Source organism: Abramis brama (genome assembly GCF_963993115.1).
Source record: "Abramis brama genome assembly, chromosome: 17".
Lineage (NCBI taxonomy): Eukaryota > Metazoa > Chordata > Actinopteri > Cypriniformes > Leuciscidae > Abramis > Abramis brama.
In genome coordinates this window covers 3,059,508-3,082,985 of record NC_139979.1, presented here as the reverse complement: position 1 = coordinate 3,082,985, position 23,478 = coordinate 3,059,508, and the positions used below count along the sequence as shown (strand labels likewise).

Sequence of the window (23,478 nt, the reverse complement as noted above, 5' to 3'; positions counted from 1 at the left end):
CAGTTACTGCACTTGCCGCCCAGTTACTGCACTTGCTGAAACTGAAATGGAAGCACATTTTACCTAATTCAGACTAAAACACATCTATTTAGCCTCACATACTCACTTTATTTGTAGTTCATACTGTTTTAATACCCTGTATTTTCTTTCTCATTTTTAGGAAAAGCACTACCATTGTTTATTTCTATACCAAATGTCATACACTTACAATGAAGCTAAAAATATAAACAACTACATCATTATGTTGATATCCTATATTTTTACAATAAAACTTTCGACAAACATGTCTTCTAATATCCTCAGTTGTTGTGTATACCGAGCTGCATCGAACACATTTGTAAATTACTTTCCTTGAACCCATTGTGCGAGTTCACTTTAATACCGCGTGCTTTATATACATGTTGCTGCTGATTGGACTGCAGTTCTGACACACCCACCAAACAAGAGAAAACGTATCTCAAACCCCGTTGCACACCGGTGCACGCCGTTTCCAGGAAACATGACGTTCAACCCGGAAACCGTAGCAAAACGTTGCGCACCGTTTTGAACTTGAACGTGCCCCAGATCATTCTTTCACTTCTGGGGAAACATCATCGTTCCTGCTAAAAAAAACTCTAGGTAGTGCTTGAATAGAACAGATTTTTTACATTACACTTCTGTATGTGTAATGATGAAAAGATGCAAAAACTGATGTTGTAGTGCTGTACTGTCATATGAAAGATAATGCATGGATTTATTTTTTCTTAGACAAGCATGTGATGTTGTTTACACCGGAAATGACAACTGAACTGAGCAATGCTCTGTTTGGGATTTTCACTTTGTTATGCTGATCATCTCTCTCTCTCTCTCTCTCTTACTTTCTAGCTTGTGAAAATGGAGTCTTTGACTGCAGCAAACACACAGTTCTCCCTCAACCTGTTCAAGGAGATCAGCGGAGGAAACGCATCAGGAAATGTGTTCTACTCTCCTGTCAGCATCTCCTCGGCTCTGGCCATGGTGTCGCTCGGTGCAAGAGGAAACACAGCGGCTCAGATGATTAAGGTGATCTCACACAATATACTTTTAAAAGAGGTTGACGAGAGAGTAGACTGAGACAGAAGGACCAGGAAGTGACGCAAGCCTTTGCATGCATTCCAGATTTTAAAGGGGTCATGAACTGTTTTGTTTTATTGTTTTATAATGTTTGCTGGGGTGCACTTATGATGTTAATAGGATTTTTACATTAAAAAAAAATTGTCATCATTTGTATATAAAAGGCATTTTTTCTACCCTTCTTTTTCTTCTTCTTCTTCCTCTTGTTAATGGCCGCTCACTCAATAGGAGTATTATTACCACATACTGTATATTTTACATGGGTATCTGTAATCTGTATTTTTTGTTTGTTTAATGCCCCGCTCACCCTCTGCTAGCGCTGTATGTTCAGCTCCTCCAGATTCCACTCTTTCCCCTCATCTTCCAGGATGGGCAGAAACATCACGATTCCCATACATTATATCCTATACTCTAATCCTGTATTCTTCTCTGATGGTTTACGGGGTCTTTTTGACCCCAAATGACTTTTGCTCAAATTAAAAAAAATGTTCCCTTTGTCCAAATGGTATGAAACCTTCTACGGCTCTCAACACTTTCTAGATCTACAAAAAAATAAATAAATTGGAATGATATCTGTTTTTATGTTAGCGTGACAAAAATTGTGACACTCGTGGTCTTCGGGGTCTCTGGAGACCCCGCAATCAAAATAGACAAAATTCATCATCAAAATCAGAAACAACGCAGAACACATCGACAGAAATGGCACAAATAAAGTGGCACACTTCCACCAATGCAAAAAACATCCACAATGCTAAATTATATTGCTCACAACACGCGTGTACACACACACACACACACACATATAGAGGAATACATTTTTGAGACTATAAAAACTGTTCTCTTATCATTTGTAAAATAAAATCATCCAAAATGCAGTACCACCACAAAAATAAATTGGTGACACTGACACATTGAAAATGTGCACACACACACACACACACACACACACACATTTGTAAGGCTATAATTTGTCAAATAAAATCATCCAAAATGCAGAACCAACACAAATATAAAGTGGTGACACTGACACCGACAATGTGTACTCACACACTCTCTCTCTCACACACACACACGCACACACACACACACACACACACACACAGGAACATTTGTAAGGCTATAATTTGTCAAATAAAATCATCCAAAATGCAGTACCACCACAAAAATAAATTGGTGACACTGACACATTGAAAATGTAAAAACACACACACACACACACACGCATACACACACAGGAACATTTGTAAGGCTATAATTTGTCAAATAAAATCATCCAAAATGCAGAACCACTACAAATATAAAGTGGTGTGGTGACTGGCACATCGACAATGTGTACTCACACACTCTCTCTCTCTTTATCTCTCAGACACACACACACACACACACACAATTGTGTGTGTCTAGAATCTAGAATTAGATTAAAAATAAATGATTGAAATAAATGATAAAATCTTAAGACTCCAACATTTCTCTTTGTAACATTTTGTTCAGGTTTGATTCTAATCATAATGTAACATTATTGAAAAACTGGGGGGTTTTTTGGTACAAAAAAATGCTAAACTTTGACAAAAATATTTTATTTTTGTTATAATTGTGATTTTATAATATTTAGATATGAATCCAACTGAATCCAACTTGTGAAAAGATATCTTTCAGGTAGTCTAATAGCAAATAGCATATACTGGAGCTCTATAGCCATCTAGTGGTTAAAATTATTATTTTTTATTTTAAAACTGCATTTTCCAAAAAATGGGCAAAAATGTTACATTAAACCATTTAAAATTATCCATGTTATCCCCATGAATGAAAGTTAGAAATCTGGGTCTTTTATAAAGTGAATTTTACATCAAATGCTGTTTTTTTGTAAAAAGGCTATTTAAATATTTATTTATTTATTTATTTATTTATAGAAATTTAAAAAATATCATAAATTCTCCAAAAACTGCACAAATGTTGAGTAAAAACATTAACAAACAGAATAAAATTACATTTGTTAAAAAAAACAACTATTATCTTGTTACAAAATTAAATGTTATTGTCTGGGGTCTCTAGAGACCCCAAAAAACTCGAGTGTAGACATAAATAAAGACCATCAGAGGGTTAAAAAGATTAAAACAGCCCTATATGACTGAGAATCCCTCAAACCATGAGATTTACTGGTTGTTGATCATCATATTTGTTACATTTAAAAAATACATACTCTACTGTTTTTAAAACATCACATTCATCACACATACCATTTTCATGCTTCCACATTATTTTTTGGAAGTGTTGAGTTCAATCCTGTGTGCTTTTTCCTACCCTGATTTTAGCCTCTGATTTGAACACTGTGTTTGAAGGGGCGTGTCTGCTGTGAGACTTCAGTGTAAACGCCCACAGCTGTGATTGGCTAACATCTTTGCTAATGAAATAGCTTAGTATTACATGTGGGACTCTATCGTAAACGTTTAGCACGTTTTTTACTATTACAGCTCTCAAGGTTAATTAATCATGTTGATTGTTGATATTATATTTAGATAGCCTATATAGACATAGATGGCAAAAGTGCACACATCCTTCACTAAAGCAGAAGTACAGATACTCATGTTTAAAAAGACTCAAGGACTCAAACCTTTCACTCAAGGTAAAGTAAAAAAGTATGGGTAGTAATGGCTACTAAAAAGTAACTGGACCTCGTATGCTATTGATGCTTTAATACAAAAGAACTTACATTTCACATTTTTTTTAGCTAATGAATGTATCCAGGCTGAACAACCACCATGTAATACACAAGCAGAGAAAAGACTAAGCTGATGAAAAAAAACTATGTGCCGTCCCCTAAGGCCACATCATAGATTGTAGGGTGATTCTGCCTCTTGTCTTTGGATGCTTTCACTAACGGGAAATTGTTTCCTGAACGAGATCTAATCTGTAGCTGTGTCTGAATCACATACTGTCTGAGTATGTATACATTTGAATTTGAATTTACTTTGCGGGCATTAAAAAGCGTGTTATATGAAGTATGAATGTGTATTATGAATGTAATCCAGACGTTCTACATCCACCATGTTGTTACTGTCACGTGACCAATCAGTGTCAGTTACGTCGCTTCACTGCCATTCATAAATCCTCTCCCGTGGCCTCATGGGATAGTAAAGTGTCCATCGAATGCGCACTTCAGAACCTTGGAAGTAGTAGTAGGTCATCCGGGGACTTTTCACCTACTGTGTTTTAAATACAGTGCATACTAATCCAGACTCAAAACACCTTTAGCTGTGCATTTACTGAATGAGCACTGTGCCACTGTTCGTCCGACTATTTGTACTGTATTTTATTTTATTTTTATTAAAAACTGTTTTAAGTGTTTTTTGAGTTGTGCATCCACAATACATATTGAAGTTATCTTTATTAACTCTACCATAACAATGCTGTGTAGGTCCTGGGCTTTAACAATGAACCACCAATGATGGAGCAAACCCAGAATCCTCAGACTCCTGCTGAACTCAAGGTTTCGTATGAATATTTACATCAAACACTAACCCAGTTAACAGGGAACGTTCTCAGAACTTTAGCTAACATTCTGTCAAGGTTCTGTTGCATGAACAGCTGTATTTACTGTAGAGATGCATGTATCCTTTGGGTTTGTCTGATTCAACTGATTAAATCTGATATTGTTGATGCAAACAGAAATGTCCAGAGGAAAAACCTGAGGACCAAATTCATTCCAGCTTCAGCAAGTTCATGAGTGATCTGAACAAACCAGGAGTCCCGTATGTGTTGAGTCTTGCCAACCGCCTCTATGGAGAGCAATCCTACCAGTTTGTCGAGGTAAGATTTGGTTTATTCACTGGAGGTTCTGGAAATGTTCTCAACTCTAATATCACTTCCACCTCAATCGGTTTGCTGTATTACAGAAGTTCCTCAATGATGCAAAAAGCTACTATGAAGCCGGACTGGAGAAGGTGGACTTCAAGAACCAATCAGAGGCTGCTCGTGTCAACATCAACCAATGGGTGGAGACAAAAACACTAGGTGAAATCCAGCATAAACTTATTCTCAATTTGAAACTTATTCTACACTCTTACAAAAGTTGTTTTATGTTTTTTGAAGCACTTTAGTTTCAGCGAAAATGTCTTTTCAAGGGCCATGTTTGGCTTCATGGGTTCTTGAGTTGAGCTTTACAGTAACAATATCAAACCAACCCGTTCAAATCACTGCTCAAAGTGAACAATGTCCATTTGAATTTTAGAGAAGATCAAGGACTTGATGCCACAGGGAGCCATCGATGGGATGACGAAACTGGTTTTGGTGAACGCCATCTACTTCAAGGGAAACTGGAAGGACAAATTCCCAAAGGAAGCCACCAGAGATGGGCAGTTTAAGCTGAACAAGGTGAGAATTCATGCTCTTTTTTAATATTATTTTACTAATATTTGTAACAGTCATGATGAAATATGAGGGGTTATAATGTGTTTCCATTAATGTTTGGCAGAATCAAACTAAACCAGTGAAGATGATGTATCAAAAGGAGGACTTTCCTCTGGCCTTCATCCCAGAGATCAACAGTCAGGTTCTGGAGCTGCCGTATGTCGGGAATAATCTCAGTATGTTGATCATCCTTCCTAACGAGATGGAAGACGACACCACTGGCCTTCAGAAGGTGATTTGAATGCTTAATTAGCCAGCCGTGACCAGTCAGATGTTTACTTGTGGAGCAGTTTTTTATTTTGACTATTTCAACTATTCATCTGACATGTCTCTCTCATTATCCAGCTTGAAAAGGCACTGACCTACGAGAAGCTCATGGAATGGACCAAACCAGAAGTCATGCGTAAACAAGAGGTTGAAGTGTCTCTGCCCAGATTCAAGATGGAGGAAACCTACGACATGAAGAGTCTTCTGATCAGCATGGGAATGGAGGATGTTTTCGACATGCAGAAGGTGAATCTTTCAGGCATGTCCTCCAACAACGACCTGGTGGTGTCGAAGGTGATCCATAAAGCCTTTGTTGAAGTCAACGAGGAAGGAACCGAAGCGGCTGCGGCCACCGGTGCCGTCATGATAGCATGTTGTTATACCTTCCCGCAGGTCTTCAACGCAGACCATCCTTTCCTTTTCTTCATCCGACACAATCCAACCAAGAGCATTTTGTTTTATGGACGCTTCTGCTCTCCATGAGTGAGTCCTGCTGCATGAGACGCTTCCAGCTAGTTTAGGTGATAATCTGGTTAAAATGAGTAGAGGAGACTCGAGACAACTATTACAAATCAACCTGTTATATTTTGGTTTAAGAAACATTTATATGTGCCAACAGATCAATACCTATTGCAATTTACAGGAGAAAGACTTATTAAATTAATAGTATAAAGTTGTACAAAAACTAAACCATAAATGTTACTTGAAATAATATAAACATTAACTGACATAAAAAAAATAGAAAAAAGGGAAATCTAATTGAAAATATTACCAAAAACTATAATAGTATATCAATAATAAAAAAATGTTACAAACTGCTCAGAAAGGCTGAGGATCCAAACCCAGTAGTTTATTAAAGGGTAATCCTATGGAAGTAAAATAATGCCAAATGTTTTTGAAACAAAAAAGCTTGTTGAATTGCTGCACTACTTGAAAAAAAGGGCATTGCATTAACCATGCTAGCATTTTAGTGCACTGTATTTTCAGGGCTTGCATATTTATGGGCTGAAATTCAACATGGTTAAATATATTTAAGCCGTGAATATTTCAATTCAAAACACATTTTCATTATTAAAAATTCAATAATCCATATTCACCTTTCATATTTCATTTCCAAAATATTCAGACTGTTTAACAGGCAAATTTAAGTCCATTTTATTTCGCTTTGCAAATTCGCTTCCACAAATTCGCTTCCACAAATTCAGTGGTTCAAATTCGACAGTAAATTCAACATTGACATCCAGGAACTGCAGGAAAAGCAGTAGATTGCCGAGCATACTCTCCAGTTTTCCAGTTTTTTAGCATACTCTCCAGTTTCTCTCCAACTGGGCGATGGAAAGTTTTTCAATCGTGGAAAGACGTCAGTAAAACAGCTTGTAAACAATGTCATGTAATGTCACATTTACCTCAGAAAAACCATATCGAGTGACCATAAACTCATTAGTCAGCTTGAAAAAGTAACTCTAGAGAGGAGCATTATGCTAAATATGCACCATATTATACAATATATATATATATATATATATGTTCTTCAGTATTTAATGCTTGTTTGAATAAATCTGGCAAGTTTAAGCCACCATTTAAATGTTTATAATCACTGTTTAAATGTTATAACTTTATTATTATAAAAAATAAATAAAAGTGAAATCGAATCGAATTGCAAGCTTGTGAATCGAAATCGAATCGAATTGTGAAATTTGTGTCAATACCCAGCCCTACTACTGTATATGTAATCAAATCTCAGTTTAAAAGAAAAAATTATGAGGTTACATATTACGTGTATGCAGGGGCGCAACTACCCAGTGTCAGAGGGGTATGCAAACCCCCCCCATTTAAGAAATAAATAAATGTGCCATCTAATGAGTGAGGAATGAGTGATAGTTAACAGATGAGATAAGTACAAAATTGTCATTTATTAATAAAATTGAACTTACTTCACAGTGATGAATCCACTGCTGAGTGTTCCTCTGACCTCTGAAAATGTTGTGCTTTTTAATGTTGAATTCATTAATGTGGTGCACTTTGAGAGTTCAAAATTAAAAGCTCCAACCCATATTCAGTGTGCAAATTAAACAAAGTCTAACCTGAACTCCGTACACTTCCGGCATCAGACTGCTACCCCGCCCACTTCCGGCATCAGACTGCTACCCCGCCCACTTCCGGCATCAGACTGCTACCCCGCCCACTTCCGGCATCAGACTGTTAGGCTGGCGCTGTCGTCTTCACACTGCTATGACGTATGGTTCTGCGGTTCTGCAGTCGGTTATTATTGGCTTTTTGCGCCACTGCGTGTATGCATTCACTGTAACAGTATTTTCAACATAAATGAAATAAATCTTTACAATTTTTCAATAAAACCTGCTGTTGTAGCCAATTTTGATATGTGTTATATGTTTTTTGTTGTTGGTAAGTTGCATGGGGGTGACGCTCTTCCACCTGCACACCAGGGGGCATAGGCAGGGCATCACAGTGGTTATGGAGGCTACATGAGGAAGTCACAGGTGAACAGCCAGAGGAATTACGATCTGGGGAGGCCACACAGTTTTTCAAACGTGCATGCATGAATGTTCGTGATGGATTTTGTCATGTCCAGCTTTTAGCATCATGTTTACTGTTGCTTGCATACGTACGAGCTCAATTTACATCAGCAATGCAAGCAGCAGTCTTTGTATGTAATTCTACTCTGCATAAAATAGTGTTAATCGAATGCCATGGCAGACCTGATTTCTTGCACCATTACGCGTTGGAGACGACTTCAAATTCCTTCAAGTTTTTTTTTTTTGTTTTTTTTGGTAAGATCGCCACTACATTAAAGGGTTAGTTCACCCAAAAATGAAAATTCTGTCAGTAATTACTCACCCTCATGTTGTTCCAACCGCGTAAGACCTTCGTTCATCTTCGGAACACAAATTAAGATATTTTTGATGAAATCTGAGTGCTGGATCACTCCTCCATAGGCTGCTAGGTGACCGAAACTTGCTGGCCTAGAAAAGTTATTAAAGAGATCGTTAATATAGTCCAAGTGACTACAGTGGCTCAATCTTAAGTATATCAAGCGACGAGAATACTTTTTGTGCGCAAAAACAAACAAAAATAACGACTTTATTCCACTATTCATTTCCTTCTCTCTGGGCCTCTAGTTGGTTCACGTAGTGTTTTTGCACAGCGCGTCTGTGTTACACGTCACCACGTAGGCTCACAATTGGCCGACGCTGGTCATGTGTGTGATGCGTGTTGACGTGCAACACAGACGCGCTGCGCAAAAACACTACGAGGCCCAGAGAGAAGGAAATGAATAGTGGAATAAAGTCGTTATTTTTGTTTGTTTTTGCGCACAAAAAGTATTCTCGTCGCTTGATATACTTAAGATTGAGCCACTGTAGTCACTTGGACTATATTAACGATCTCTTTAATAACTTTTCTAGGCCAGCAAGTTGCGGTCACCTAGCAGCCTATGGAGAAGTGATCCAGCTCTCAGATTTCATCAAAAATATCTTAATTTATGTTCCGAAGATGAACGAAGGTCTTACGCAGTTGGAACAACATGAGGGTGAGTAATTACTGACAGAATTTTCATTTTTGGGTGAACTAACCCTTTAAGTTGAAAAACTACGCTTCAATGGATGGATCATGCGGATGTTGGGAGGGCAGAAGCACAGCGCTCCAGCTGATTCCAATGAGTGAACGCGGATAGGAGAAATTGGATGCTGAGAAATGAAAGTGGGCTAAAGCAACGCTGGAGAATAACGGTAGAATTGTTTTGGAAGTGTTATAAGCTGTGTGGAAGAGACTGGACTTCTCACAATCAGGGCCCAGTTTTTCAAAAAAATGTAATCTGGATCAAATTGATCCGGATTTGGAAATCCCATGTTTTGCTATCCAGGATCACCTGATCCATTTTACTTTTATGCCAGTTTTTTAAAGGAACCTTGGATTGGATCACTGTGATCCAAATACCAAATTTCAGGATTACCAAATCCTGTTTACTAGAGCCTTAACTGGACCCAACAGTGTAGCCTACTGGCTTAGCAAAGAACAACAGTTGGCAAAATACCGGTGGCCACAAATAACCATTGTTTATTTTAATTTTAAGAAACAGAAACACTGTAATAAACAGAAACATTTTACTTTCCTTATTTTGTTATAATGTTAAATTGTAGATTTTGTTGTTTTACCATATCTCATGTGACATGCTTCATATGCTTCAAATATGAAGAAATGTATATATCATCAGTAAACATTGATTTTGTGATCATTCACTTAAAAAAAAAAAAACTCTGGTTTTATTTGGTTCGAAAAATCACAACTGAATCCAACCTTCTGATGGGATCAGGATAATCCTGTTTTTTTGGATCAAACAGATCCCAAACCGAGTTCAAAGTTCTGAAAAACCCAAAGGGCAGGTTTGATCCAGATCAAATTTAAGATCGGATTACATGATCTGATCTTAGTTCAGAATCCCTCTTTTGCTTTTGAAAAACCCATTTCCAAGATTTGATCCAATCCGTGATCTGAAATCCCACTGGATTACTTTTGAAAAACTGGGCCCAGGATATAGATAAATCCTGTTTCAATTCTAAAATAAAGCCTTCGGCAGCTTGTCTAATCATTGTCATAATGAGTAACGTGGATTTGAATGCACCTGTCAATCAAAGTGAAACGGAGAATGAACTTGGTAAAAGACCAGTTAAACTCACGGTTAAAGCTTTGGAAGAAAAAATATTATCACATCAAAAGGAAAGGAACCTCAGGATAAAAAATAAAAACTTTATAAACTAAGAAAGGAGGTTGAGCAAGGGATGCTTTCAAAAAACAAATGTGTCCGAGGTACAGATTATATATGATACTTTTTTAAAATTGAGTGTGGAAACAACAGAATTCCATGAATCATTGGAACCTTTGCTAACAAAGGAGGAAATGTCAAAACAAAATAAATGGTTTGAAATCGAAATGAACAGTAATACAGAAATGATAAAAAGAATTAAAGAGTGGTTGCTTGACATTAAGGAGCAATGCAAGGGTGATGATGATAATGATGAAGTTGACAATGATGCGCCACACATGACTGTGATCACTGATGATAAATGGCTGTGTTTCCAATGTTAGTGGTAAAAGGTGCACATCAGCTTCCTGCTCCAGCCACAGGTCTTTAAAGTCATCAACCTCCTCTAAAAGCAGAGGCTGAAAGGGCCGCTCTTCTTGCTAGGGCAGCTACCCTAAAAGAAAAGCATGAACTGGAGGTACAGGAGGAACAAATTAGACAAAAGAAGGAGGTGCTTGAATAGCAAAGTCAGATTGCTGCTCACACAGCGAAGGTTACGGTGCTTAAATACAGAGGTTCTGATGTGCAAAGCTCCAGTGCACATTCTGATGGAATGAATTCATATCTGAAAAGGTCAAAGTACAAATCCTCTCTTAGATCCTCTGCTATGGAATTTGTTCCACAAAGTTCAAGCCATCAGTTCAATCATCTACCAAAAGGAGGCAGCAAAGCCACAGTGTCAACGGGGGCACGACCTAAAGAAACTAGCCTGTGTGCAAATTTGCCTGTGAACGCTTTATATAAAGACAATATAGGTAGCCTAGGTCTAAATCCGGGTGATCACTTATCAATAATATATATGTCGTCATTTCGTCCAGCCCTAAATCTTTTATAGTTTGCAGTGTTTATTTAAAAACATAAAATTATGCAAAATAGGCTATAGGATGGAAAATATTTAATTGATGATTTGTTGATACAATATATAACAATACAATAAATAGGGTATGATTTTACCCCAAAAGTCAACATACTGACACAAAATGACAACTGCAAATCCACGTTTCGCTGCCTGGAGTCGCTATTTTATGGAGCGAATTATGTGCCATAATTATAACAAACAAATCCAGCATTTTGCAAACAAACTCAATCTACTTCGCAAAGGAAAACTCCACTCGCAAACAAACTCGATCCGCTTTGCAAAGGAAAACTCGACTCGCAAACAAACAGAAAGCAATGTGCAAGCACAAAGGTCAGTTTGAGTGAAAATGCAGTGGAGTTACAAATATGTATTGTGTTTTACAAATATAAATAAAGGAGCCAAGATAATACTTCACAAATATATACAAACCATCCTTCAAATTGCATGTAACCTTTGAACAAATACCAAATCTAGTGCATACAAATGCATATCTGTCTGTTATGATTGTGTGACGCTTCGCTTTTTATGAGATCTCTCGGCTCGATTTTCTCACAAATGCGTCCAGGCAGATTTTCTCACAAATGCGTCCAGGCAGATTTTCTCACAAATGCAGTTGAGCAACTTCCTCTTCTAAAACAGTAGATGGCGCTAAACTAGAGGCTAATTTAGCGCTAGTCTCCCAGGAGAAGCACTGATTTGAAACTTGCCTTTGCCTACAGCTGAGGAAAATGACCGGTGAACGGGTGTGTTTCTGTCTTATTTGATCTATAATTAACCTTTTTGAGGTTTTCTCTTGCAAAATGTTTATTGCCTATCTAGACAGAAATCCACATTAGCACTTAGTAGCACTTCATTCTCTCTAGGATCGGGGAATCTATAAGCTGAAAGCTCTGCCATCATGTTGCTTTTTGTCATTTTTTTCTGCATCGGACTCATGCGAAATTACTAAATTAGTGATTATGTCTACACTTGAACAAATCTATTTCTTTCGTTCTCCATAAATGAATGAGAACATTTCATTTAATTGAGCGGCGGGTTTCATTTGTGTGTCCAAAATAATAATTTGGGCACGGCATACGTCACAGGCAAGTTAAGAAACAATTGTATATTGTTTGTTTTGTTCATTAATTATTTTATTACATTAACAGTAAAGCTGACTGAATTCCAACTAAATAAATAAATAAGTGGGACCCTCCTTTCAATTAAATGAAATGTTCTCATTCATTTATGGAGAACGAAAGAAATAGATTTGTTCAAGTGTAGACATAATCACTAATTTAGTAATTTCGCATGAGTCCGATGCAGAAAAAAATGACAAAAAGCAACAAGATGGCAGAGCTTTCAGCTTAGATTCCCCGATCCTAGAGAGAATGAAGTGCTACTAAGTGCTAATGTGGATTTCTGTCTAGATAGGCAATAAACATTTTGCAAGAGAAAACCTCAAAAAGGTTAATTATAGATCAAATAAGACAGAAACACACCCGTTCACCGGTCATTTTCCTCAGCTGTAGCAGGCAAAGGCAAGTTTCAAATCAGTGCTTCTCCTGGGAGACTAGCGCTAAATTAGCCTCTAGTTTAGCGCCATCTACTGTTTTAGAAGAGGAAGTTGCTCAACTGCATTTGTGAGAAAATCTGCCTGGACGCATTTGTGAGAAAATATGCCTGGATACATTTGTGAGAAAATCGAGCCGAGAGATCTCATAAAAAGCGAAGCGTCACACAATCATAACAGACAGATATGCATTTGTATGCACTAGATTTGGTATTTGTTCAAAGGTTACATGCAATTTGAAGGATGGTTTGTATATATTTGTGAAGTATTATCTTGGCTCATTTATTTATATTTGTAAAACACAATACATATTTGTAACTCCACTGCATTTTCACTCAAACTGACCTTTGTGCTTGCACATTGCTTTCTGTTTGTTTGCGAGTCGAGTTTTCCTTTGCAAAGCGGATCGAGTTTGTTTGCGAGTGGAGTTTTCCTTTGCGAAGTAGATTGAGTTTGTTTGCAAAATGCTGGATTTGTTTGTTATAATTATGGCACATAATTCGCTCCATACTATTTCTGTGAATTGCAGCGATTCATTTGCTTCTCTTTGCTGTAGCTTTCGACAGTCTGTACAAATATATCCCAGATTTCTTTGTCAAATCTATTTGTACAGTCAATCTCAAAGCTCTTTCCCATTTTAGATGTGTTGTGTGTGTTTTTCGCGGCATTCACGCTGAAAACCAATGCTATTACTTAGTCTTTTGCCACTCAGTGGGCGTAACCGCAGTCACTCCGGCCGACAGTGACGTCACACACATATCCTCTCATTCTCTCCTCTCATGGTTGAGTAACCCGAGACGTTTGGGCTGGGTTTGGTTTAGAGGATGGGCTCTTCAGGGCGAGACAACGTTTGTAAGAATGAAACTCAGTGACTCAGCAGATCATTCTTTCACCTCTGACACATGGGGAAACATCATCATTCCTGTTAAAAAAAACTCTAGGTAGTGCTTGAATAGAACAGATTACATTACACTTCTGTATGTGCAATAATGAAAATGATGCAAAAACTGCTGTTCTAGTGCTGTACTGTCATATGAAAGATAATGCATGGATTTATTTTTTCTTAGACAAGCATGTGATGTTGTTTACACAGGAAATGACAACTGAACTGAGCAATGCTCTGTTTGGGATTTTCACTTTGTTATGCTGATCATCTCTCTCTCTCTCTCTCTCTCTCTCTTACTTTCTAGCTTGTGAAAATGGAGCCTTTGACTGCAGCAAACACACAGTTCTCCCTCAACCTGTTCAAGGAGATCAGCGGAGGAAACGCATCAGGAAATGTGTTCTTCTCTCCTGTCAGCATCTCCTCGGCTCTGGCCATGGTGTCGCTCGGTGCAAGAGGAAACACAGCGGCTCAGATGATTAAGGTGATCTCACACAAAAGTAAAAGTAGACTGAGACAGAGGGACCAGGAAGCAAGTTGACACAACGAGTGCATGCGTTCCAGATTTTAAAGGGGTCATGAACTGTCTTGTTTTATTGTTTTATAATGTTTGCTGGGATGCACTTATGATGTTAGTAGGATTTTTACATAAAAAAAAATTGTCAGAATTTATAAATAAAAGGCATTTTTTCTACCCTTCTTTTTCTTCTTCCTTGTTAATGGTCCGCTCACTCAATAGGAGTATTATCGACACATACTGGATAGCCTACATGGGTGATGCATCTGTAATCTGTATTTTTTGTTTGTTTAATGCCCCGCTCACCCTCTGCTGGCGCTGTATGTTCAGCTCCTCCAGATTCCACTCTTTCCCCTCATCTTCCAGGATGGGCAGAAGCATCACGATTCCCATACATTATATCCTATACTCTAATCCTGTATTCTTTAAAAAGGTTAAAACAGCACTATATAACTGAGAATCCCTCAAACCGTGAGATTTACTGGTTGTTGATCATCATATTTGTTACATTTAAAAAATAATAATACATGCTGTTTCTAAAACATCACATTCATCACACATATAATTTTCATGCTTCCTCATTATTTATTGCAAGTGTTGAGTTCAATCCTGTGGGGTTTTTCCTACCCTGATTTTAGCCTCTGATTTGAACGCTCTGTTTGAAGGGGCGTGTCTGCTGTGAGACTTCAGTGTAAACGCCCACAGCTGTGATTGGCTAACATCTTTGCCTATGAAATAGCTGAGTATTACATGTGGGACTCTATTGTAAACTTATAGCACGTTTTTACTATTACAGCTCTCAAGGTTAATTAATCGTGTTGTTTGTTGATATTATATTTAGATAGCCTATATAGCCAGAGATGGCAAAAGTGCACACATCCTTCACCAAAGCAGAAGTACAGATACTCATGTTTCAAGTAGCTATTACTACTACCTGTTTTAGTGTAGCATAGGACCTCACATCCGATTGATGCTTTAATTCAAAAGAACTTACATTTCAAATTTTGTTAGCGAATGAATGTATCCAGGCTGAACAACCACCATGTAATACACAAGCAGAGAAAAGACTAAGCTGATGAAAAAGAAACTATTTGCCGTCCGTCCCCTAAGGCCACATCATAGATTGTAGGGTGATTTTGCCTTTTGTCTTTGGATGCTTTAAAAATGACTAAATTGAGGCGAGTTATACTGTAAATTCTATTTAAGTACAAACAAAAAGGAAATTATAATGCAAGCATAATTTACACCTCACCTGGTTTACCGGTTCTACAGCATATGGAAACTATCTAAACCTGTCAGGTTTCAGATGACCGCTTAATACTGGAGAATTAACAGCAGAGAACACATTTCCATAAAAAAAAGAGTATTTCTTTAAATCAGTACATGCTCAAATTGGCGACATGGACTATTCACTGGCCTGAACAATTTGTCTTAAAGACTGAATATTAATGTGTGTGCCATCAGCACCAGCAACATGTGGCAACATCCCTGATACAAACACTGAGAAACAAAATTGTTGGGAAAATCCTTAACCGCTCCTAAATCTGAACCCCTGCGAATCGCTTCAAAAACTGGGCATTATCTGTCAAACACAACCTTTAAGTGCTTTCTTAAATTCAACAGCGAATTCTTGAAAGCCAGCATTTTGTGCTTTTTAGGTTCGCAATTAGCAATGCATTCGCCAGGAATCCTTTTTATCACAGACAATTACATAATCTCCCTCATATATGGCCATGTGTGATCAGGAATGTCTCTATTCTCAGTCATGTCGACATCGCTAACTCCCTCAGTCTCATCCATAACGTTAATCATTCTTCTTGTTGTCTTCTGCCTTGCTCCGTGGGAGCTTATAGCCTACGTCTGTGGTGCGTGATAGTCAAGAAAATTATACACCAATGGGGGAGTCATGTTTTCTGTTGAAAAAGGCGTGCAATGACAAGAAATAGTATTGATCATGCCAGCAAATACAGATTAGAATTAAAGTAATGAGCCAGGTTTGAAAGTATAAGTAGAAAGTACAGACATTTGTGTAAAAAAATTTGAGTGAAAGTAAAAAGTTGTAAGAAAAATAAATAGTGAAGTAAACTGATACCAGAAAAATCTACTTAAGTACAGTAACACAGTATTTGTACTTCATTACTTCCCATCTCTGTATATAGTATTTACATTTTATATATGTTAAAATGCTTTCACTAACGGGAAATTGTTTCCTGAACGAGATCTAATCTGTAGCTGCGTCTGAATCACATACTGTCTGAGTATGTATACATTTGAATTTGAATTTACTTTGCGGGCATTAAAAAGCGTGTTATATGAAGTATGAATGTGTATTATGAAAGTAATCTGGACGTACTACATCCACCATGTTGTTACTGTCACGTGACCAACCAGCTTCAGTTGCGTCGCTTCACTGCCATTCATAAATCCTCTCCCGTGGCCTCATGGGATAGTAAAGTGTCCATCGAATGTGCACTTCAGAACCTTGGAAGTAGTAGTAGGTCATCCGGGGACTTTTCGCCAACTGTGTTTCAGATACAGTGCATACTAATCCAGACTCAAAACACTTCTGTTTAGCTGTGCATTTACTGAATGAGCACTGTGCCACTGTTCGTCCGACTATTTGTACTGTATTTTATTTTATTTTTTATTCAAAACTGTTTTAATTATCCTTATTTCTTTTGATTATTTTATTTTCTTCTATGTAAAGCACTTTGAATTACCATTGTGTATGAAATGTGCTATATAAATAAACTTGCCTTGTAGGGAAGTATTTGATTCTGGACACACCACATGTAAATTGAGTTCCAGACATGGCATAAACAGTAAAGTGCCAGCAATTAATCACTCTTTCCACTCATTAAAATGAGCATTTGAGAAGTGCATTTACAATATATGTTTAAGTTATCTTTATTAACTCTACCATATCAATGCTGTGTAGGTCTTGGGCTTTAACAATGAACCACCAATGATGCAGCAAACCCAGAATCCTCAGACTCCTGCTGAACTCAAGGTTTCGTATGAATATTTACATCAAACACTAACCCAGTTAACAGGGAACGTTCTCAGAACTTTAGCTAACATTCTGTCAAGGTTCTGTTGCATGAACAGCTGTATTTACTGTAGAGATGCATGTATCCTTTGGGTTCGTCTGATTCAACTGATTAAATCTGATATTGTTGATGCAAACAGAAATGTCCAGAGGAAAAACCTGAGGACCAAATTCATTCCAGCTTCAGCAAGTTCATGAGTGATCTGAACAAACCAGGAGTCCCGTATGCGTTGAGTCTCGCCAACCGCCTCTACGGAGAGCAATCCTACCAGTTTGTTGAGGTAAGACTCGGTTTATTCACTGGAGGTTCTGGAAATGTTCTCAACTCTAATATCACTTCCACCTCAATCGGTTTGCTGTATTACAGAAATTCCTCAATGACGCAAAAAGCTTCTATGAAGCCGGACTGGAGAAGGTGGACTTCATGAACCAATCAGAGGCAGCTCGTGTCAACATCAACCAATGGGTGGAGACAAAAACACAAGGTGAAATCCAGCATAAACTTATTCTCAGTTTTAAACTTACTCTACACTCTTACAAAAGTTGTTTTATGTTTTTTGAAGCACTTTAGTTTCAGCGAAAATGTCTTTTCAAGGGCCATGTTTGGCTTCATGGGTTCTTGAGTTGAGCTTTATAGTAAAAATATCAAACCAACCAGTTCAAATCACTGCTCAAAGTGAACAATGTCCATTTGTATTTTAGAGAAGATCAAGGACTTGGTGCCACAGGGAGCCATTGATGGGATGACGAAACTGGTTTTGGTGAACGCCATCTACTTCAAGGGAAACTGGGAGAAGAAATTCCCAAAGGAATCCACCAGAGATGGACAGTTTAAGCTGAGCAAGGTGAGATTTAATGCTCTTTTTTATATTATTTTACTAATATTTGTAACAGTCATGATGAAATATGAGAGGTTATAATGTGTTTCCATTGATGTTTGGCAGAATCAAACTAAACCAGTGAAGATGATGTATCAAAAGGCGAAGTTTCCTCTGGCCTTCATCCCAGAGATCAACAGTCAGGTTCTGGAACTGCCGTATGTCGGGAATAATCTCAGTATGTTGATCATCCTTCCTAACGAGATGGAAGACGACACCACTGGCCTTCAGAAGGTGATTTGAATGCTTAATTAGCCAGCCGTGACCAGTCAGATGTTTACTTGTGGAGCAGTTTTCATTTTGACTATTTCAACTATTCATCTGATATGTCTCTCTCATTATCCAGCTTGAAAAGGCACTGACCTACGAGAAGCTCATGGAATGGACCAAACCAGAAGTCATGCATCAAAAAGAGGTTGAAGTGTCTCTGCCCAGATTCAAGATGGAGGAAACCTACGACATGAAGAGTCTTCTGATCAGCATGGGAATGGAGGATGTTTTCAACATGCAGAAGGTGAATCTTTCAGGCATGTCCTCCAACAACGACCTGGTGGTGTCGAAGGTGATCCATAAAGCCTTTGTTGAAGTCAACGAGGAAGGAACCGAAGCGGCTGCAGCCACTGCCGTCATCACAAGGAAAAAGTGTTATATCAAACCGCAGGTCTTCAATGCAGACCATCCTTTCCTTTTCTTCATCCGACACAATCCAACCAAGAGCATTTTGTTTTATGGACGCTTCTGCTCTCCATGAGTGAGTCCTGCTGCATGAGACGCTTCCAGCTAGTTTAGGTGATGATCTGGTTAAAATGAGTAGAGGAGACTTGAGACGACTACTACAAATCATATTTTGGTTTAAGAAACATTTATATGTGCCAACAGATCAATACCTATTGCAATTTACAGGAGAAAGACTTTATTAATCCTACTGAATTAATCCTACTGGGAACTGCATTATAATTATTTGAAATACATGAATTCATAATCATTTTATATCAGGGTTATTATCGTTAACTAAAACCATAAATGTTACTTGAAATAAAATAAATATTAACTGGCATAAAACAAAATAGAAAAAGTGATCTTTTGTTTTGAATCAATAGTTTGGAGCGAGTTTTAAAATAGGCTTGTTTGACTTGAATTATAATTTGACTCGTCAGAATAATATTTAGAGATATCTGCAATTAAAATTGCAATAGTAAGAAATCAGATTTGAGATATCTTTAAATACAAAATTAAAGTTATTTTAAAATTATTGCAAATGTTGCACCATGAGGCCACAACAAATGCTGACTGGTTTTAAATGTGTTCATTTGGGAATAAAGGCTAACACAATTTAATCCACAGCATGCACATCTCAACATCATTCTTCTTTAAGATATAGAATTGGACAAAAGCCTTCTTGAGTCTTCTCTGCATATTATATATCACTTTTACACGTGTCCCAGATACTTTTAAATACCCAAATTTAAATTTCGACCTTTATTATACAATTCCTAGACAAAATGGTGGAAGACAACAGTTTCCAAGGTAGGATTGGTTAATAAAATGTTTAAGGTGGGGCTTAGCAAAGGTGTATTTGCATCATGATTTGCATGTACGTTTAAAAATGAGTTTTGACTAGTCAGAATGTTAATTCAAGATATCTACATTGAAGTTTTTCCTAGTCACAAAGCTAAATGCAGATATCGCCAAAGAAAGATCTTCCTATAGTCAAAAATCAGATTTAGATATCCATAATTAAATTGCAGATATATTTAAATGAGATTTGACTAGGAATAATTCCAATTCAAGATATTAAGTTTTGCCTAGTCAAAAATCCATTTCAAGATATCTACAATTGTAATTTGACTAGTAATAAATTACTTTCAGATATCTACAAATGTATTTTGGATATCTTTAAAAAATAATGAATTATAGATATCTTCAATTTGATTATGACAAGTCAAAAACCAGTTAGAGATATCTTTAGTTATAATTTTTACTAGTAATAATTTAGTAAAAGATATCTTTAATTTAATTATCACTAGTAAAACTGTAATTCGAGATATCTCTAATTAGGATTATGCATAGTACAAAATCAGTTATAGATATCTTTAATTATAATTTTCTACTAGTCAAAACTCATTTGAAGATATGCGGAAATATTTTCCAATGGAAGAATATGACTAGTCATAATCACATTGTAGATATCTTAATTCCAATTACGACTAGTCAAAATTGGAATTAAGATATCTGGAATTTTAATTTATACTAGTCATAAGCCAGGGGTAGTTAATGCTAAAACGGCCATTGTCAAAACGATCCCCATTCACACGGATCCGCGAAAAGACTAAAAAGGCTGTATTCTGCTGGCACGCCATTAGATGGCGATGAAACACTATAGTTTTTATTATTATTATTATTATTATTTTATTGCGGAACTTACACATAATTACAAGCTCAGGGAAGTGAAGCAAGGTTGTATCTCTTACAATGAACAAACAATGATACACATAAATATCCTGGATTTGCATACATCAAATTATGTAGCCTAATTATAGCCTACACACACTCAAAAAAAAAAGCATAATCATAAGTTTAAGTCATATCTTTGAATAAATCATCATAATGCATCAAAGAAATTGCACTTTTTTTAATATTTAAAATCTCAAGTTGCGTCAATAGCATTACGAATTGCTGTGAATACGGTAAGGCAGTATCAGTGCAGTATAAGCTCATAGCACGATCATCGGATAACGTTAGCTGTATGCTATGCTATTATCTAAGCTAACTAAAAAAATCTTTTTTTGTTTGAAACACTATAGATTGAACACGTTATACGCATGTGCATGACGTCGTTTTTGTTGTTTACATGTAGACCGTTTTCAAAAACTTGCACTTTGAAACCCGTTTTCAAAAGTTTGTATTTTCCCTGGACACCCAAAAACGCCACTGTCGTGTAAACGAACGGCCAAAACACATAAAAACACCTCTTTAGTTGAAAACGGTGTCGCGTAAACATCCCCTAAGTGTCTTTTTCCTCGGCTAGTGCTGCTGACGTTTGCCGCTGGCTCTGATGTCTCTAGTCTAGTGGTTAAACATAAGATATAATTCGTCTTGTGTAGGCTATATCTAATGGACGATCTTTGATCTCATTAATCTATAATTTGTTCCCTGGTAAATCGTTTTGGCTGAGGGCAAAGTTTAGTTTCATAACTTTATATAATGTTAAATTATTTAGGCTATTTATCTTTAAAGGGGCTACGTTGTAGCCTGCTGACTTATGTTTGACTGAATCGTTTAACTTACTTTATTTCTTGACTTGTATAGCTTCTTATACCTTTTAGGCTACTTATACTTTTATGATTATTATTGATCAATAAAACTGAAATTTAACAAAAAGAGACGGTTGTGTCATTTTATTTTATATAGCCTATGTAAGAATATTTTAATATATATAAAATATGATAACACCAACACAGCATGTTTTTTTTTTTTCATGTATGGGATGGGAAGTATTTCAGAGTATGGTGTTGTTGTATTACAAATTTATTAAAATGTTTAATTTAGGTTTACATTGAATTTAGCATGTTAAGGTTAGGTATAAATTATTATTATCAGAGTTTTCTAGCGAAAGACTCCGGTCAGTCCTGTTTTACTGAAACTCTTAATGGCTCTTGGAGCTTGTGTTTTAGCAAGAGAGTCCTGCCAGTCCTGTACTCGGGTCTCAGCATTTGAATAGATATGCTGAGTGGATTAGGATGGGCAGCACTCTCAGTCTAGAACAGGTTCCTAAACCTGTCTCATCACAAAGTTTTGGTTCCTGCCCCTAAATGTATATAAACTGTAAGAGACCGTCCACTTAGTCAGACTTGGAAGAACACTACAGACGACACACAGCGAAGATCCCAATAAATCACTTCTGCTTATCCCAACGTCTCCTGGTTTTTGCTTCGATGAAAGAAAATTTTCCAACAGTGTCTTGAAAGAAAGAAATCAAGCATAACTGACAAAGGCTCAAAAGAGACCATGACTTTCTAAAAGATCTTTTAAATACAGATTGTTTGTGTTTTTTGTTTTACTTTTAGGACTGGAGAACATCTGGCAATGGGATGTCACGACTACTTTTCTGTTTGTTAAATGCTTAGTTAGGTTTGGGATCTCTGCAAAGGAATACCTTCTCACAACATAGCAACACTTTATAGTTAAATTAATGAATTACTAACGTAATGATAGCAGTAGCACCAAAACGTACTTTGCAAGATTAAGCGCTGTTTTATATGAATTAACCCTTTCATGCATAGTGGTGAAGGATTACAAATTTAAGAATCTATTTCAGATCATGGTGAAGAATACTGATTTTAGCATTTGAGGTTTTAATTTAGATTCCAATACAAACTGAGAAAGTGATTATTGAGTTTACAGCAAGATATTCCTGCCAGACCTGTTTTCTCTATTGTGTTTTAAATGAGTCAGATCACTGAGATTCTCACCTTTCGGAGCCCAGACGTTGAATTGTTAGGTTGATTGGATTAGCTGTAAGGGAGACTTTCACCTTTTGTCTTTAATGGCTCTGGGATGGCTCTTGGAACCGGAGTTCCTGGCCAGTATCAGCATTTGAATAGTTATGCTGATTCAATTGGACTGGTAGTGCTCTCAGAGTAGGGTGTGTTCCCACTTCATTTGCATGCTTTATTCAGAGTCTCCGCCTCTATGTAATCCCTCCCCCTTGGAATGTATATAGCCACCATGCATACTGTATTAGAATTAGATAATGTTGGATTCCTGCAGCCACGTACAGCGGAGTTCTCAATAAAGAATAACTTCTGTTGAACGCGATCCCAACGTTTTTTTTTACCCCTCCAAACCAAGATGGACAATGGTCAGTCAGAAATGCCAAGTTGCTCCGGAATATCCAACCATTCCTTCTTTCCTAGGAGACTCTTGTAGGTAAAAAAAAATATTGCAGCATCAAGCAATATCTAATGAGTCATATCACAGTTAAATTTTCCAAGTTTTGATTTTAGATTGGGAGAAAAATCTGATGAATCATCTGTCCACTATAGTGGACCTCATGCATCAATGGCTAAATTTCAGCTACAGTTCATACTTATACTGTGAATATTGTTTTTGAAAACACGTAATCTGCAGTGAATTTTATGTAAATAAATGT

The 23,478-nt window shown here is 37.0% G+C and overlaps 2 protein-coding genes across 2 annotated transcripts; both read left to right on the top strand.

Annotated features, from left to right (window-relative positions):
* Positions 1-873: 873 nt before the first annotated feature.
* On the top strand, positions 874-8,140 carry LOC311067246 (leukocyte elastase inhibitor-like; the record flags this gene model as incomplete). Its single annotated transcript, XM_084088978.1, has 7 exons — positions 874-1,041; positions 4,508-4,579; positions 4,759-4,899; positions 4,986-5,103; positions 5,321-5,463; positions 5,564-5,731; positions 5,845-8,140. 7 exons carry the CDS (start codon positions 874-876, stop codon positions 6,247-6,249), a joined length of 1,215 nt encoding a protein of 404 aa, XP_083945104.1. The 3' UTR covers positions 6,250-8,140.
* A 5,628-nt stretch (positions 8,141-13,768) lies between these two features.
* LOC311067249 (leukocyte elastase inhibitor-like) lies at positions 13,769-21,718 on the top strand. Its single transcript, XM_084088982.1, has 8 exons — positions 13,769-13,940; positions 14,190-14,366; positions 17,338-17,409; positions 17,589-17,729; positions 17,816-17,933; positions 18,151-18,293; positions 18,393-18,560; positions 18,673-21,718. The coding sequence occupies exons 2-8, from the start codon at positions 14,199-14,201 to the stop codon at positions 19,075-19,077; spliced, it is 1,215 nt and encodes a 404-aa protein (XP_083945108.1). The 5' UTR covers positions 13,769-13,940; positions 14,190-14,198; the 3' UTR covers positions 19,078-21,718.
* The last annotated feature ends 1,760 nt before the right edge of the window (positions 21,719-23,478 follow it).